At 35.0% G+C, this 14517-nt stretch overlaps 1 protein-coding gene across 2 annotated transcripts in view; it reads right to left on the bottom strand.

Annotated features, from left to right (window-relative positions):
- VWA8 (von Willebrand factor A domain containing 8) overlaps window positions 1-14517 on the bottom strand; it is a 330223-nt gene that overhangs the window by 275704 nt on the left and 40002 nt on the right. For both annotated transcript variants that reach the window (XM_044249814.1, XM_044249815.1), the window contains 2 exons: window positions 13035-13165; window positions 9954-10064 (listed from right to left, as the gene is read on the bottom strand). In XM_044249814.1, coding sequence (XP_044105749.1) covers window positions 9954-10064; window positions 13035-13165 — 242 coding nt within the window. The remainder of the gene's footprint in view (window positions 1-9953; window positions 10065-13034; window positions 13166-14517) is intronic.

The raw sequence follows: 14517 nt of genomic DNA, 5'->3' as shown, positions 1-14517 counted from the left end.
AAGCCACTACAAATTGACATTGGTCAACCTCAGCTGAATCATCACTATTACTTAGAAAATACTTTCTTCATTTCTTATAGAAGTTATTGCCAAGCCAAGCTTCCAGTCCTTTTCATTTCTTTCTATGATGTACTTTACCATGATGATTAAAGTCATCAGAATTGCGATTCCATGGCTTTCCTTAACTCTATCACACAATCCCTCTGTGTCTTCCCTACTCTTATTTCTGTCTTTGACAATCTCACCAAAGATTGAGCTTAGAGGCATCCACTCTCACCTTTTCCAAAATCTTCCATCAACCATCTCTTAACTGAACTTTTTTTTTTTAAAGATTTTATTTATTTATTTGATAGAGATCACAAGTAGGCAGAGAGGCAGGCAGAGAGAGAGGAGGAGGAAGCAGGCTCCCTGCTGAGCAGAGAGCCCAATGTGGGGCTTGATCCCAAGATCCTGAGATCATGACCTGAGCCGAAGGCAGAGGCTTAACCCTCTGAGCCACCCAGGCGCCCCACTTAACTGAACTTTTAACTTCCTTCTATTCTACAAACATGTCTGCACTTTAAGAAAACCTATAGTCTCCTAATACCTCTCAACACCATCTATTTACCTTCAAGCCCCATGAGGAATAGTTCCATACACACTGCCTCTACTAAGCCTCCATCACTCTTATTTTACTAAAACTGCTCACTCGCAAGCACCAAAAAAAGAAGGCATTTTCTTAATCGTCATGTTCTCCTTTCCTCCCACCCTCTTCCCTTGATCCTCTCTTGTGCTTCATGTTCTGTCTTAAGATATTTACCAAGTAGGTTTTCCCTCTGGCTTTCCTCAACCCTTCCTCTGACTCCCACCCTCTTAAAAAAAAAAAAAAAATCAAGAGCAAGCATTCCCTAAGGCTCTGCCCTTACCCTTTCCCTTCCTCTTCCCTCATTTGTTATTTCATTAGCAAAGCTGTATGTAACATGCTCCCATAAATCCTCACTGGTTCACTGAGTAGCCATTATATGACAGGTGCTATGTTATATGCTACATTAAGTAAACAGCAATAACAATAGATAACATTTTAAAAATTTTCTTTATCTACTCTTTCTTGAGAAACATAGTATGTGATCCCAACCTTCCTCCTGATCGCCAATGCTCTCATTTCCAAATATCTTTTAAACATCTCCATAGACGTGTTCAAACTCAACATTCTGAATCAAATATGACTTCTTTCTAAACCAGGCCCTCTTCCTGGTGGCAATTTCGATTAAAGTCTCATTGAGGGTGCCTGGGTGGCTCAGTTGGTTAAGTGTCTGCCTTCAGCTCAGGTCATGATCCCAGGGACCTGGGCTCCCTGGAGTGGGGAGCCTGCTCTTCCCTCTCCCACTCCCCTCTCTTGCACTCTCTTTCTTGCACTCACTCACCCTGTCAAATAAATACATAAAAATCTTTAAAATAAATAAATAAATAAATAAATAAATAAAATCTCATTGATTCTCCTGCCACCCGAAATTCAGTACTTCTAATTCCTTAGACAATGCAAGTGTAACCTCTAAATAGTTCATGTGTTCATCTGCACTGCACCTTCTCAATGTGAGCCTTCACACTGAGGCACATTGAAGGCTCAAAGTGAGCCTTCCTTCACTCCCTGTTCATTTTACTGAAAGAGTCAATTGGAACAGGCACCATATCTCCGTATCTCTGGTTCTCTGTTGTGCTCAAGATAATCCTATTTTACCTGCTGGAAGTTAGAGACTGAATCATGCCATCTGAAAACTCTATGAGATCTGTGATTATACAACTTACCTTAACTTTATTATTTTTTAAAATCCCCCTAAACTTTTTTATTAATTATTTATTTACACACCATTTGAGTGGCAATGAGTGGATGCTTTATAGTGCAAATAGATCCAAATATGATAAAAAGAGGATTATAAATTTATGAGTGGTATTTTTTTTTATATGAAAAAGACTGAAAAGAAAACAATCACACACAAAGGATCACCCAAGATTTTTAACTTTCTTCCTGACTTGCCCTTTGGATATGTGGTTATAGACTCGGTACATACACGTAAATTAAAAATTCTAAATGCAGGCAAGAGTACTGGCTAAAAGGAGAAAACCTTAAAAAGATACTTTATAGTAACTAAATCCGAATCACTGAGTTTATAGAAATAATACTAGTTACTAATCCGCATAATCTTGTTTCCTGATTGTTCCTTAGTCTACAAAAGTATGAAACTATAAAGTATGAAAATACTTTAATCAGTACTGTCAAACTTTAGTAATGCAATCTCATCATCTTTGTATAGAAGAACGTTAAAAAAAAAAACAAAACTACATACCAAATCCATTAAGTACTCAAATATATCAACATATTGTACCATGTGGTGAGTCTCAGACTTAATTGGACATGCTGGAGAAAAATTGTTACAGGTGTTACAGGTTTTGTGCCCAACAGAGGCTCAAACAGCCCACCCTGTCTGCATCAATGCCCTCTTTGCCCTCTGTCTGCCCAGCACATGAGTGTAGAGCCACAAGGCTCAAGTTCTCCTTTTTCTTCCATGTGCCTGTTTCATCTCCCCAGCAAGATTCTCAGGTTCAAGGGGTGAGAACCCTGCCTTTTATGTCATCCTGGTGCAAAACTGGCTCACAGAAGGCCTTTGGTGTTTATGAAATAAAAATGTAACCTCTCAGTTAAAAGATGCTGTTATGTAAGTTTAGGAAGGATTTTTATATGAAGGATAATAGCTATGTATGCCCACACTTGTTAGGAGAACAGAACAAATTTAACCGTCAGCATGAATGACTTAAGCTACATAGTTCAAAAATTTTCTTTTTTCCTTTTTTTAAAAATTTATTTATTCGACAGAGAGAGAGATCACAAATAGGTAAAGAGGCAGGCAGAGAGAGGGGGAGAAGCAGGCTCCCCACCAAGCAGAGACCCCGATATGGGGCTCGATCCCAGGACCTGATCACGACCTGAGCCAACGGCAGAGGCTCAACCCAGGTGCCCCTAGTTCAAAAATTTTCTATACGGATTTTTGAATAAAGGAATGGTGGTATACTTTTTCTCCTGAAATCTTAAAAAAAAGGAAGGGGGCAATGCATACATATTTTATGTAGAATGAATACTTGTGATAGTTACTCAAAGCAGAAACTACATCAACCATAAGGATCCTTTCCTGCCCTTCAAGCTATAGAATTACCAGAGACCTAATTTTCTCAAATAGAAATCAGAAAAAATACAGCAAGATCTTTCTGGACAAACCATATCAGTTTTAACAATCCAACATGTAGGCATGAAGGGTTTCAAGATAAAGGAGGCTGCATGACCTAAAAATCAAAAACCATCTAAGCCTCTGTTCTAGATTTGCTTCTGATTTGATAAAAGACCTTAGGCAAACAATTAATCTGGAGGTCTGTGTCCTCATTTACTAAATGAGAATATCCTCAAGGGGTATTGTACACTGTCACTATCTAGGAAAGAAAGCAGTACGAGAAATTAAATTTAAAGTTATCAGACCTAATTAAAATAGAAATTATTACTGATATAACCACAATTTAATGAAAACAGATTGCAAAAAGCTTCAAGTGACTCGGAATGGCTACAGTTTAACAACACTGAGGAAGCCAAACAAAAACAAAAATAATTAAATTTTAAGTTCTTTATTTTAAAATATCAGAATAGGATCAGATGGATTGTTCAGTGCTCTACCACTTACCTGCGATGGGCAATTTAGACTAGTCACTTTACCTCTCTGAGCTTCCATTTCTTTCTTAAGCCACACCATTTATGGTGCTTAACTCACAGATTATGGTGAAGATTAACGAAGATAACATCTGGCTCAAGTAAACCTGTACAAAATGATTAGCTGTTGTATTGTCAATACTCTCATCCTTTTAGTCATGGTGGCCGTCATCATCATCATCATAATCATCGTTGTCATTCTTTCAGGGAAATAGATATGATACAAAGAATACAAACTTTGGAACTGGACAGATCCTGGTTCAAATCCCACGTCTCCTGTTTAGCAGTTGTATGACCATGGCCCTCTAAGACTCAAGTTACTTTACCTATAAGATGGGGAAGTCATCGCCATCCTAAGGATGTTTTGAGGATTAGATGCACTCATATAAGGCACCTAGCACAACAGAGGTCTCAATAAAAGTTGTTACTATGTCTTGATTTTTAAATTAATTTCAGTATAGTTAACCTACAGTGTTATATTATGTGCCCTGATTTTTCAAACAAATTATATAAATCTGTCAAACATTTAAAAATTATGAGTACACAAGAGTTGGCCTAAGCAAGATGGCAATATGGTAAGGAGCCAAGGCTTGAGTTCCGACTAACACAGAGGCCAGAATAAACAGAGAGCCCTTCTCCAACTGTCCAAGTGACAATTAGAACGTATTACAACAATACGGCTGTAAAGAGTCTGGTGCAAGTAACAAGTAATTTAGCCACTCTCAACAGACTTGTATCTAGGTGATGCTTTCCAAATTCCAAATACTTAATTTAGCAACGAACTTCTGAAATACAACTTTGTTATTTTAACAGTGGTTACATGTAGAAAGTAGCTTCAGCATCCACAAATAGGATTAAGTTTACAAGTAACTGTTTTTCCCTATTTTGACAAAATAAAAATCTTATTTTCTTATCAACAGCACTGTTATTCAACTTATTAGTTGTTGTTTTTGATGACCTCTACTATTTAAGCAGCACATTAAAAAAAAAACTAATCCTTATTTTTTTCTATTAATAAGAGAGAATCAAGAATAATCCCAAACAGGGGCATCTGGGTGGCTCACGGAATTAAACATCAGCCCTTGGCTCAGGTCATAATCTCAGAGTCCTGGGAACCAGTCACACCTCAGGGTCCCTGCTCAGCAGGGAGTCTGCTTCTCTCTCTCCCTCCTTTTCCACCCCAGCTTGCATGCACTCTTTCTCTCTCTCAAGTAAATAAATAAAATCTTAAAAAAAAAAAAAGAATAACCCCAAACAGAAAAGAAGACATTAAAATACTATATAATTGTTTACTAAAGTGCATTTTTATGCTTAACATTAAATATGTACCTCATACATTATGGAACTGGAGAGAATTGTGTCAAATGTATCAATAAGATTCTAAGGTGAAAAGAGTTCCTGGCTTAGGAAAAGTTAAAGAAAATCATTTTACTTTCCCCATCCTGGCTTTCTACTCTCCAAATTATCTTCAGTGTCTCCTTTCAGTAAGATATTAAAACCGAAATGTAATTTATTTGTAGCTTAGTTAATTTATATTGGCTCATACTTGAGTAATGCAAGCAATTTTCTATTGATTTAAAGTCTTCCACTCCAGCTCTTTGGAGTCACATGGCAATAAACAGAATTAATAAAGAGAATATCAACAAATAAGGGGGGGAAAGTACATTAATAGGATTTTAAAGGGTTAAAATAACAATGATTTAGATTTTTTTCAGGTTATTTTATCTTCTGAGGCAAAGGACAGGTCATGTGGTAGCAAAATATCTTTAACTCTCCTTATGTCTCCATGGGTGTCAAAATACCAATCATATAAATTTTCTTATTTCTCTTCTTTAACCAATTCTTTTTTAAAAGATTAATCTGTAATCCGCTTAGCAAGGTAATTATATAAAAAGTACTTAAAATACTTAAATTAACTTTACATGAACAAATGGATAAGTTTTGGCAAATATTTACATATAAAGCATAGTATAAAATTCAACTTTTTCTTTTTTTTTTTTTTTAAAGATTTTATTTATTTATTTGACAGAGAGAAATCACAAGTGGATGGAGAGGCAGGCAGAGAGAGAGAGAAAGGGAAGCAGGCTCCCTGCTGAGCAGAGAGCCCGATTCAGGACTTGATCCCAGGACCCTGAGATCATGACCTGAGCCGAAGGCATCGGCTTAACACACTGAGCCACCCAGGCGCCCCGAAAATTCAACTTTTTCTTAACAGACTAAAACTTACTTCATCGGTACCCTTCTCCTTTTCTATATCCACTCAATTCATTGACATCTATATAGGAATGATAGCCAATAAATGTATTAGAAACACTCAGCCTGCTTAGTAATTTTTAATGCAAATTAAAGCCTATTAATTTGGCAAAGTACATACAAATAAATACCCAGTGCTGACAAGAATCCATGAGGCAATCACACATAGTGCACTGACTTATGTGTGAGTTGGAACACCCTTTCTGAAAAGCAATTTGGCAATACACATAATTCTTGAATTATTCTTGAAAATGTCTAGACTTCTCCAAAAATGAACAATATTTAAAAAAAAAAAAAAACCTCTATGATGACAGGAATTTGTTTCTTTTGCTGTCATTCTAGAGAGGGCCTGACACGTAACAGTCATTTTGGCGAACATTTAAGAAATTCTCTCTATATAGTCTATGTATATACACACATATACCCATAAAAGCATTTATGAAATCAATAGACATATATCTATAAAGAGCATTTATAATATTATTAATCAGAAAGAAAATACAAATTCCCTACTATAGAATTACTAACCTAATTCTAACCTTCAGGAGTACAGTTCAGTTTAACCTCTGACTTTATGATCAATCATCCTTAATCTCGTGTGAATGAAGATAAGTGAAAAGGTTGATAGTCATGACCCTCAACTTGGAATTGGGGGTTTTGCCAAGGTTTCCAGCTGAACAGTCAATTAGTAATTACTTGAACATTAGTCACATATGCATGCATCAGGCACAATGAACAACCCAAACTTTCTCTCCCAGGACCCACCAGATGGCCACAGGCATTTTTTCACCCATCTTGGACTACCTAGGTTAGAGCCATCAACTACTGGTTAATGAAGATACTGCCTCTCCCTTGATCTCAGACACCAAATTAAGAATGTTTATTGTTCTTATTGTTCTGTTATTATCGTTAAGAATATTAAACAAGTTAAAGAAATTTCCAAATAAAATGAAGACCTTTCAGTCTAACAACATATGACCAGCTGGTAATTACTGGGCAACTTCATCTATCTAGAACTCAGATGGGATTGATTCCTTCTGATCACTCAAAATAGATGTCAAAAAGATAAATACCTTTTCCATTGATGTGCCCCCTCGTCTTATCCAGAACCTTTTTATTGTTAATTTACTTAAAATTTTAACAAGACTGATTATCCAAAGGAGAAACCTATCATCAAATAAAAGAGCCAATTATCTTCCAGACAGTTTTTAGGTGCCAGAGATAAACAAGAAAGTTACATTCTGGTAGGAAATGCAGACAATAAACAGAAACACAGAAATATTAGGTAAATTTACATAGTGAAAGGTACTCTGAGGATCACATTGTGTAATATGACAGCACTGTATTGTGTATGGAGTGCGGGCATCATCAGTGTTTACTAAAATGTTCTGAGAATTCATAATCTGAATGATGAAGAAGCAGGAATGTATAGATCTGCGAGAAGATTATACCAGGCAGAGGAAATATTAAACACAAAGGTTCTGAGGCTAGAAAGCATTCAATCTATTTTTTTTTTTTTTATCTTGTAAGAAGTTTAATTAAGTTTTCAAAATTAAGAGTTATTTTACACTGAGTTTTTTTTCCCCAATTTATTTATTTTCAGAAAAACAGTATTCATTATTTTTTCACCACACCCAGTGCTCCATGCAAGCTGTGCCCTCTATAATACCCACCACCTGGTACCCCAACCTCCCACCCCCCCCCGCCATTCAATCTATTTTTAAGAAAACAAGGCCATGAAGCAGGAGCCTAGAAAGCAAGGGAAAGAGGGAAAGGAGCTAAGGTAGACAAGAGTAGGTCCTGCAAAGTACTGTGGCCATATTAAAGGGTTCAGACTTTATTTTGGGTGTAATAGGATTGCATGGGTATAAGCAAGGAACTGTTAGATCTGATTATGATCAAATAATAAAGAATAGTAAGAGACAGAAGAAAAAATATGAAACTCAGATATAATCTCAACAAATAGTCTGAAGTATCTTAGGAAAAGGACCAATGTTCCTATGCCACAATTACAGGCTTGGAAGATGTCTGTAGATTACATCCCAAATAGCGGATGTTCATCATAAAAAGTAGGAGTTGCCAAGAAAACATAAAGTGTAAGATATTACCATACACTTATAATAGCACTTTAAATATTTTATGAACTATAAAACAGATATCACCCAGAACTATGCTTTTTAAAATGGCAGGCACAGTATAATATTACACAGTGTTATCTAAATAATTTATGTTTCAAGAAATAAAAGGTTTTAAGGTTCCTTTAAACAATAAACATATAAAAGTTCATTTTCTCTTCTTCACTATTTGCATTACAACAATCAATCCAGATATAAAATTCATTCAAAATATGTTTTTAAATCCACACTCTACCAAACACCCAGTTCTCTCAGTGTCATTAAATCTGTTCCCATCTGGGCGCCTGTGTCATTCAGCCCATTAAGTGTCTGCCCTCAGCTCAGGTCATGATCCCAAGGTCCTTGCCCTGGGCTCCTTGCTCAGAAGGGAGCCTGCTTCTCCCTCTCCCTCTTCCCCTTCCCCTTTGTGCTCTCTCTCTCTGTCTCTCAAATAAATAATTAAAATATTTTAAATAAACAAATGAATAGATAAATCAATCAATCTGTTCCCATATTCCCTCTCCACTACTTCGGATGTAGTCTCGGTTTTCTATGCTCTCTCCAGCTCCTTACTCTTGGCCTCCCTAGATTCAGAAAAGAAGCAGGCACTGTAAAAGTGTATTTTTTTCCACATGTAATTAAAAATAATGTACAAAGTGAACCATGGCACTAGGTGAATAAAACAGATTTCTTTAAAATGTACTTCTGGGCTTCATCCACAAAGGATTACTTTTTAATTGGAAATGTGGACTCAGATTTTCTCACTACATGATGCTAAGTATGATCACCATCCTTTAAGGGGAAGACTGCCAAATCTCCCCATCTTAAGTATATTTTTGCTTTTTGTAACTAATAAAGTAATCTATAAGACAATGTGAATATCCAGGTCTCCAGAAATTCTTTCACTCCGTGGTTTTTTTACACTTATAGTAACTTGAACCTTGTATAACACATTTGAACTGAATCTGATCCACTTAAATGTAGATTTGCAGATTCAATTTGATGAATTGAAATTGATCCACTTATATGCAGATTTTTTCATTATAGTATAGTATTATAAATGTTTTCTTTGTGATGCTCTTAATAACGTTTTCTTTTTTTCTAACTTAGTTTATTGTAAGAATAGAATATATAATACATATAATATCCAAAATCCATTTATCAACTGTTTGTTATTGGTAAGGCTTCCAGTCAACAGTAGGGTATTAAGTTTTGGGGGAACCAAAATTTATATGCAGGTTATTGACTGCTCAGGGGTCAGCAACCCTAACCCACTTACTGTTCAAGTGTTAAATGTATACTCTTTTAATTATAAAAAGTGTGCTCATGAGTGTGAAGAAATGTTCAACAAGCTTCATTATAATATTGAGAAAATATCATCTTAGTTGGTAATCTGCACCTAGGAACCTACCTCTCCCCCAGAAAAGGATGTAGTACCTGGAAGTATATACTTAATTTCACTATGCTTAATACACCTTTACCTACCTGACTTTTAGATGGAGAATACTTTCTAAATGTGCTGGACAATTTCCTATATTAAAATCTCCTTAATTCCTTTTTAAAAATTGAAATTTCTATGTGCAAGTACTAGGAAGCAATTAAAAATTAAGAAATCAGCATATTGATCTTTAGGTAACATTTTAGAACCATTAATTTCATCTACACTTTCTACTTAGTGCTAAACCAAGAAGGCATTTCCAAGAACAGGAAAACCAAAATTCTAAATTAAATCTGTCTAGAGAAGGCACAGTACATTATCTTCACTATCACATGAGCTAGCTCTATTCTACTTTAAAAATCAATTTTGCATAGACCTGGACTAAACAGTCATGTGTTGCAGTGTGATAAGAACTTGCCTGATCAATGTAAAAAGCTGTGCCTCCTCGGATCTCTCGACGCTGTTTGAGATCGGTTTCAGTGGTGTCCCTGGACAAGGCAATATATTCAACTTCCCGTCTGGTCAGCTCCTATAGAGCAGAGAGTGAAATTGTCCCCAAATTAAATCCAATTCCCAACATATGCTTTGAAGCCAGTTATACGACAATGTTACTGCCCTAGAGAAGAGCATTCTAAATGTAATTCTGAATTAAATCCTTCTGAGTCTTAGCTTTGAGAAAAATGCAAAACATTGAACGTTAATGAAAAACATGCACGTACCTCTCCTCAGAGCTCTACTTTTGCTGCATCTAATAGTTCACTACTTAATAATTATTTACTTCTTAAGCAATAATAATCATAGTCAGGTCTTGTAAATCTTAGTATTTTTTATAGAATTCTTTTCAAATACCACAACTAATAACTTGCTTAGTTTTTTCACAAATGATAGTCATTTCAGTAAGTAATGTTCACCTTTTTCTTAAAGGGCATCTACATTAATTAAGTCCATTAACCAGTTTACCAACCGTATGTGATATGTTGGGTTCACACTTAACCAAGTGTGAAAATAAGGTAAATACTAATACAAAGATCAACAGAAGAGGGAAAGAAAACAAACACAGCTCTTCAGGAAGGACAAGAAGAAGGATGAAAGGAGGAGAGGAAGGAGAGGGAAAATAGAATTCTTTCACAGAAAACAAACATTTTGGTTTGAAGGGGAAACCATCCAGAATTCATTTCTTTTGGAATAATTTATGCATCCCTAATGTCATTTTGCCCTGCATGTGACAATTATGTACAAAAAGTTTTTAACATTATCCTTGGTTTTACAATATTGAATTAAAAACAATGCTGCTCTCCAGTTAAATAAGGCATACAATATGTTGTTATTAAACAGGAAGAACAAATTAATTACTGACGTATAAAGAAGAAAATTGAATGAGCATGCCATTCATGGTAAAAGAGGATAAGTCCATACAATAGTATTTTTTCCCCTCTGCCTTATCTCCATGTAATGCTGATAAAAATTTAGTGTCATTTTCATTTTGTTTTTATAATATACACCTGTTTCCATATACCCATAAATTCAAGTACATATGAAAAGAAGAAAACATTTTAAATAGAGAAAACACACATATAATGATGAAGATATGGTGATACCAAACAATATTTTTCTAAATAAGAATGAACTGCCGGTGAAAGCACACTTTTGGATTAAAGCAGCAACTCCTCTTCTTAGTGGATACCTCCTTCTTGCTTCTGGAACACATCGCTGGCACCATCATGTCGGGTTCACTGACTGGCTGAATGTGGTCACTGGAAAACCCTGTCAAAACTGGTTGACAAAGTCATACATACCTCTTATTGTTAATTTGTACCAGAGTAACACCCTGAACTGCCACACTGACAGCTCAGAACAGACAAGCACCAGCTGCTGCTTCCCAGGGTTGGTCTGAGCAACTTCACCAACAGTACCAGGAGCAGCAGATGGAGGAGGCAGCAGGGGTCTGTTGAGTTTTTTGGAAGCTATCATAAAATTCCTTCTACATGCATTAAATATAAAAGAGACACAGCTATCAAATTATTTCTACTTCATTTCTTATTGGTTCAGCAGGCTTGCCCCAAAATCTCTGCCTGTAAAGTCTTCATCTACTCTGGATATTACTAAGCGTAGGATCTGATATCTAATGGCAACAGTACCCACTTGCAGAGTTTGCAAGGAAGCTTAGGCTAGTAAGCTTTCTTATGTGTATTTCCACATCCTAAATCTGCCTCAGCTCTGTTTCATAATTTAAAGTTTGTGGGGTTTTTTTTTTTTTTTGGAAATACAGGTTTCACACTTACAGACTTATATTGCATTTTTGAACCAACAAGACTCCTGTAATCTCCCAGCCTTTCTCATTCCACATTCCTAACAAGCTTCAGGGTCTTACCAGAAACAAAACCAAAGTAAGGTACTGTGGTCATTGTAATGAACCAGGTAGAATGGATTCTCAGCAGCTGACTCAGCATTCCTAGATAAACCACTTTGCCTTGTCTAGCCTAATAAAATAAGGCTAATACTACAATGACCCATTATATCTCACAAGCTGGTTCTAGTAACACATATAAAATATGAAAAGTATGCGCTCAAAGAAGTTAGGTTCTGATTTGCCCATTGTATTTTTATCATCCTCACCCTATATGATATTAGAAGTACCAAAATAAATCTACTACTAAAATAAAAGAGTACAGAAAGCATATTTCAATAACACAGAAATCAATTCTTTAATAATCAAGTAACACAAGGAAGCTGAAAACAAAGTTCTTCTCTTCATCCTAAAAAGTATCTTCAGAACAACTTCATCTGATAGCATTCTTCCTCCCATCAATAGAACAATGCGTATTAAACCTGACAAAGTAGAAATATAGTCCTATACATTTTTTTTAAACTGTGTTGAGATTCTAATATTTCAATTCACTTTATAACTATGCTCAGAGAACTACAAACATTTAAGAGAATAACAGGTCAGAGAAAGGATTTGAAGTCTAGCTCCATCATTTACTAGCTGGATAAAGCTCAGTAAGCTAGTTTAATAAAGTAAGCAAGTTTTAATAAACTCGTTTTCTCTATCTAAAGGGAAAAAAGCATGTAACACATAAGAGCTATTTTACAAACTTGTGGCTTCCTTTGAAGACTACAACATCAAAAGGTCAAGAGAGTTATTTGGCATTTTAGAATGTGGATCTAAGATAAATATTCCTTGAATAATATAAAACTGAGTTTTGTTTTGTAATTTCAGAATTTATGATCCAATCTGCCACTCATTGCCTGAATTTGAATTTCTTTTTTACCAGAAGTTGAGAACTTTCTAGTTGCAGCCAAAATTTCCTAAAGCTATGAAAGATAAATGTACATTTGCTTCCCAGAATACTTATTCCAAAATCTTTATTAAACAGTTTATCAACCTGAAAATTTTTTTGAGTAATAGATAATCCTTATATTTTTATAAATTATTAATTTATTTTAGAAAATAATTAATCCAAGTTCCCTTAGGAATCCATAAGAATCGACTGCTCACCAGGTATTGCATTGCAATAGAACGTCGAAGAGGCCCAGGAGGTCCTATTAGAAAGACATCTTGCCCCAAAAGATCCTTCTGCATTATCCATCTTAGATGCTGAATTACAGATTGAGCCACAGAGTCTGAAACTTCAAGAGGAAAAAAAAAATAAAATGAAATGCAAACCAGACTACTACTTATAATATAAATCTCCAAGCAATCAATATATTTAGTATATTATATTTTTAAAAGCATATCTATGTGTACACACATACATACTCATTGATAGATACATCTGGCAAATTCTCACACTGCTTTATAGTAAAACCATTGTTATCAAGGTTAAAATAGAACAAAGTTTATGATCTCATAAACAGGCACATAATCCCACATTTAACAGTTTTTAAGAACATTTGAATGATCATCTGTAAGTGTCACTAAAGAAATAAAAGCAATTTTCAAGGGCGATATAAGGCACTGGAATTGTTACTTTATCACAGTTTTACAGTCCAGTGCTTTTGTTCTAATAAGGGACCATGATCAAATCATCCCAGACAATTAATGATTATCACAGTCTTGAAAAATTGAAGAAAACTATTAACTTAAATTGTCAATAGGTTGTGAGATCTACCAAACTTCACAGTGAGAAGGTTAAGTGACTTGACATCTTCAGATGTCTATTATTTAAGTCTATTCTTATACACCAACTTTGGGAATAGTAGACTACTTCATTCCAATGCCCTTCTAAGTCTACTATTAAATCACCCATTAATCTGCTCATCTTCTGCCTACCCATTTTATAAATGTTTGAATTAATATAATTAATTTGTATTTGCTCATTTGTAAATCACCCAGTGACCTAGGAAGTGCATTTCTAGGTATCTAAGAAACACTCTTGCCCTTATACATCAGGAGACAGATGGAATACTCATAGAATGTCATTCAAGATAAAACCGAATACAGCAAAGAAAAGGAAAACATACTCATTCTTAAAAAAAATAAAAATACAACTGGAGACTGGAAATGGGTAAAACGCACATAAAGGAATACTACATAATGACAAAAACAGAATGAACTACCACTACTTCCAATATGTTTAACTCTTTAAAAATATTCAGTGAAAAAAATTAAGTCACAGAATAAATCTCATATGATATTGTTTTGATAATACTCAATAAACTAGCAAACTGAATTCATTAGAAATCCATACATATTAATAAAGTAGTGCTTGAGAAGCAAAAAAGCAAGAGAATGATAAATTCAGGATAATGGATACCTAGGCAGAGAATCATAGAAATTCTCAGGGAGAATAATATTCTCAGGGAGAATATTACCAAAAACCGGGAGAATTTCAATGGTTTTTGGTAATATTCTAGTTCCTAAATTGGATGTGGGTTATAGTGTCTCCTTTATTATTGTGTTCCATTTTACACATAAACACACATATATATCCTAGATAAGTCCTTTATATGTACTGGATATATTCCACATTTTTTACACT

The sequence above is a fragment of the Neovison vison genome, chromosome 5 (genome assembly GCF_020171115.1).
Source record: "Neovison vison isolate M4711 chromosome 5, ASM_NN_V1, whole genome shotgun sequence".
NCBI classification, from domain to species: Eukaryota; Metazoa; Chordata; class Mammalia; order Carnivora; family Mustelidae; genus Neogale; species Neogale vison.
This window is presented reverse-complemented; position numbering and strand designations above follow the sequence as displayed.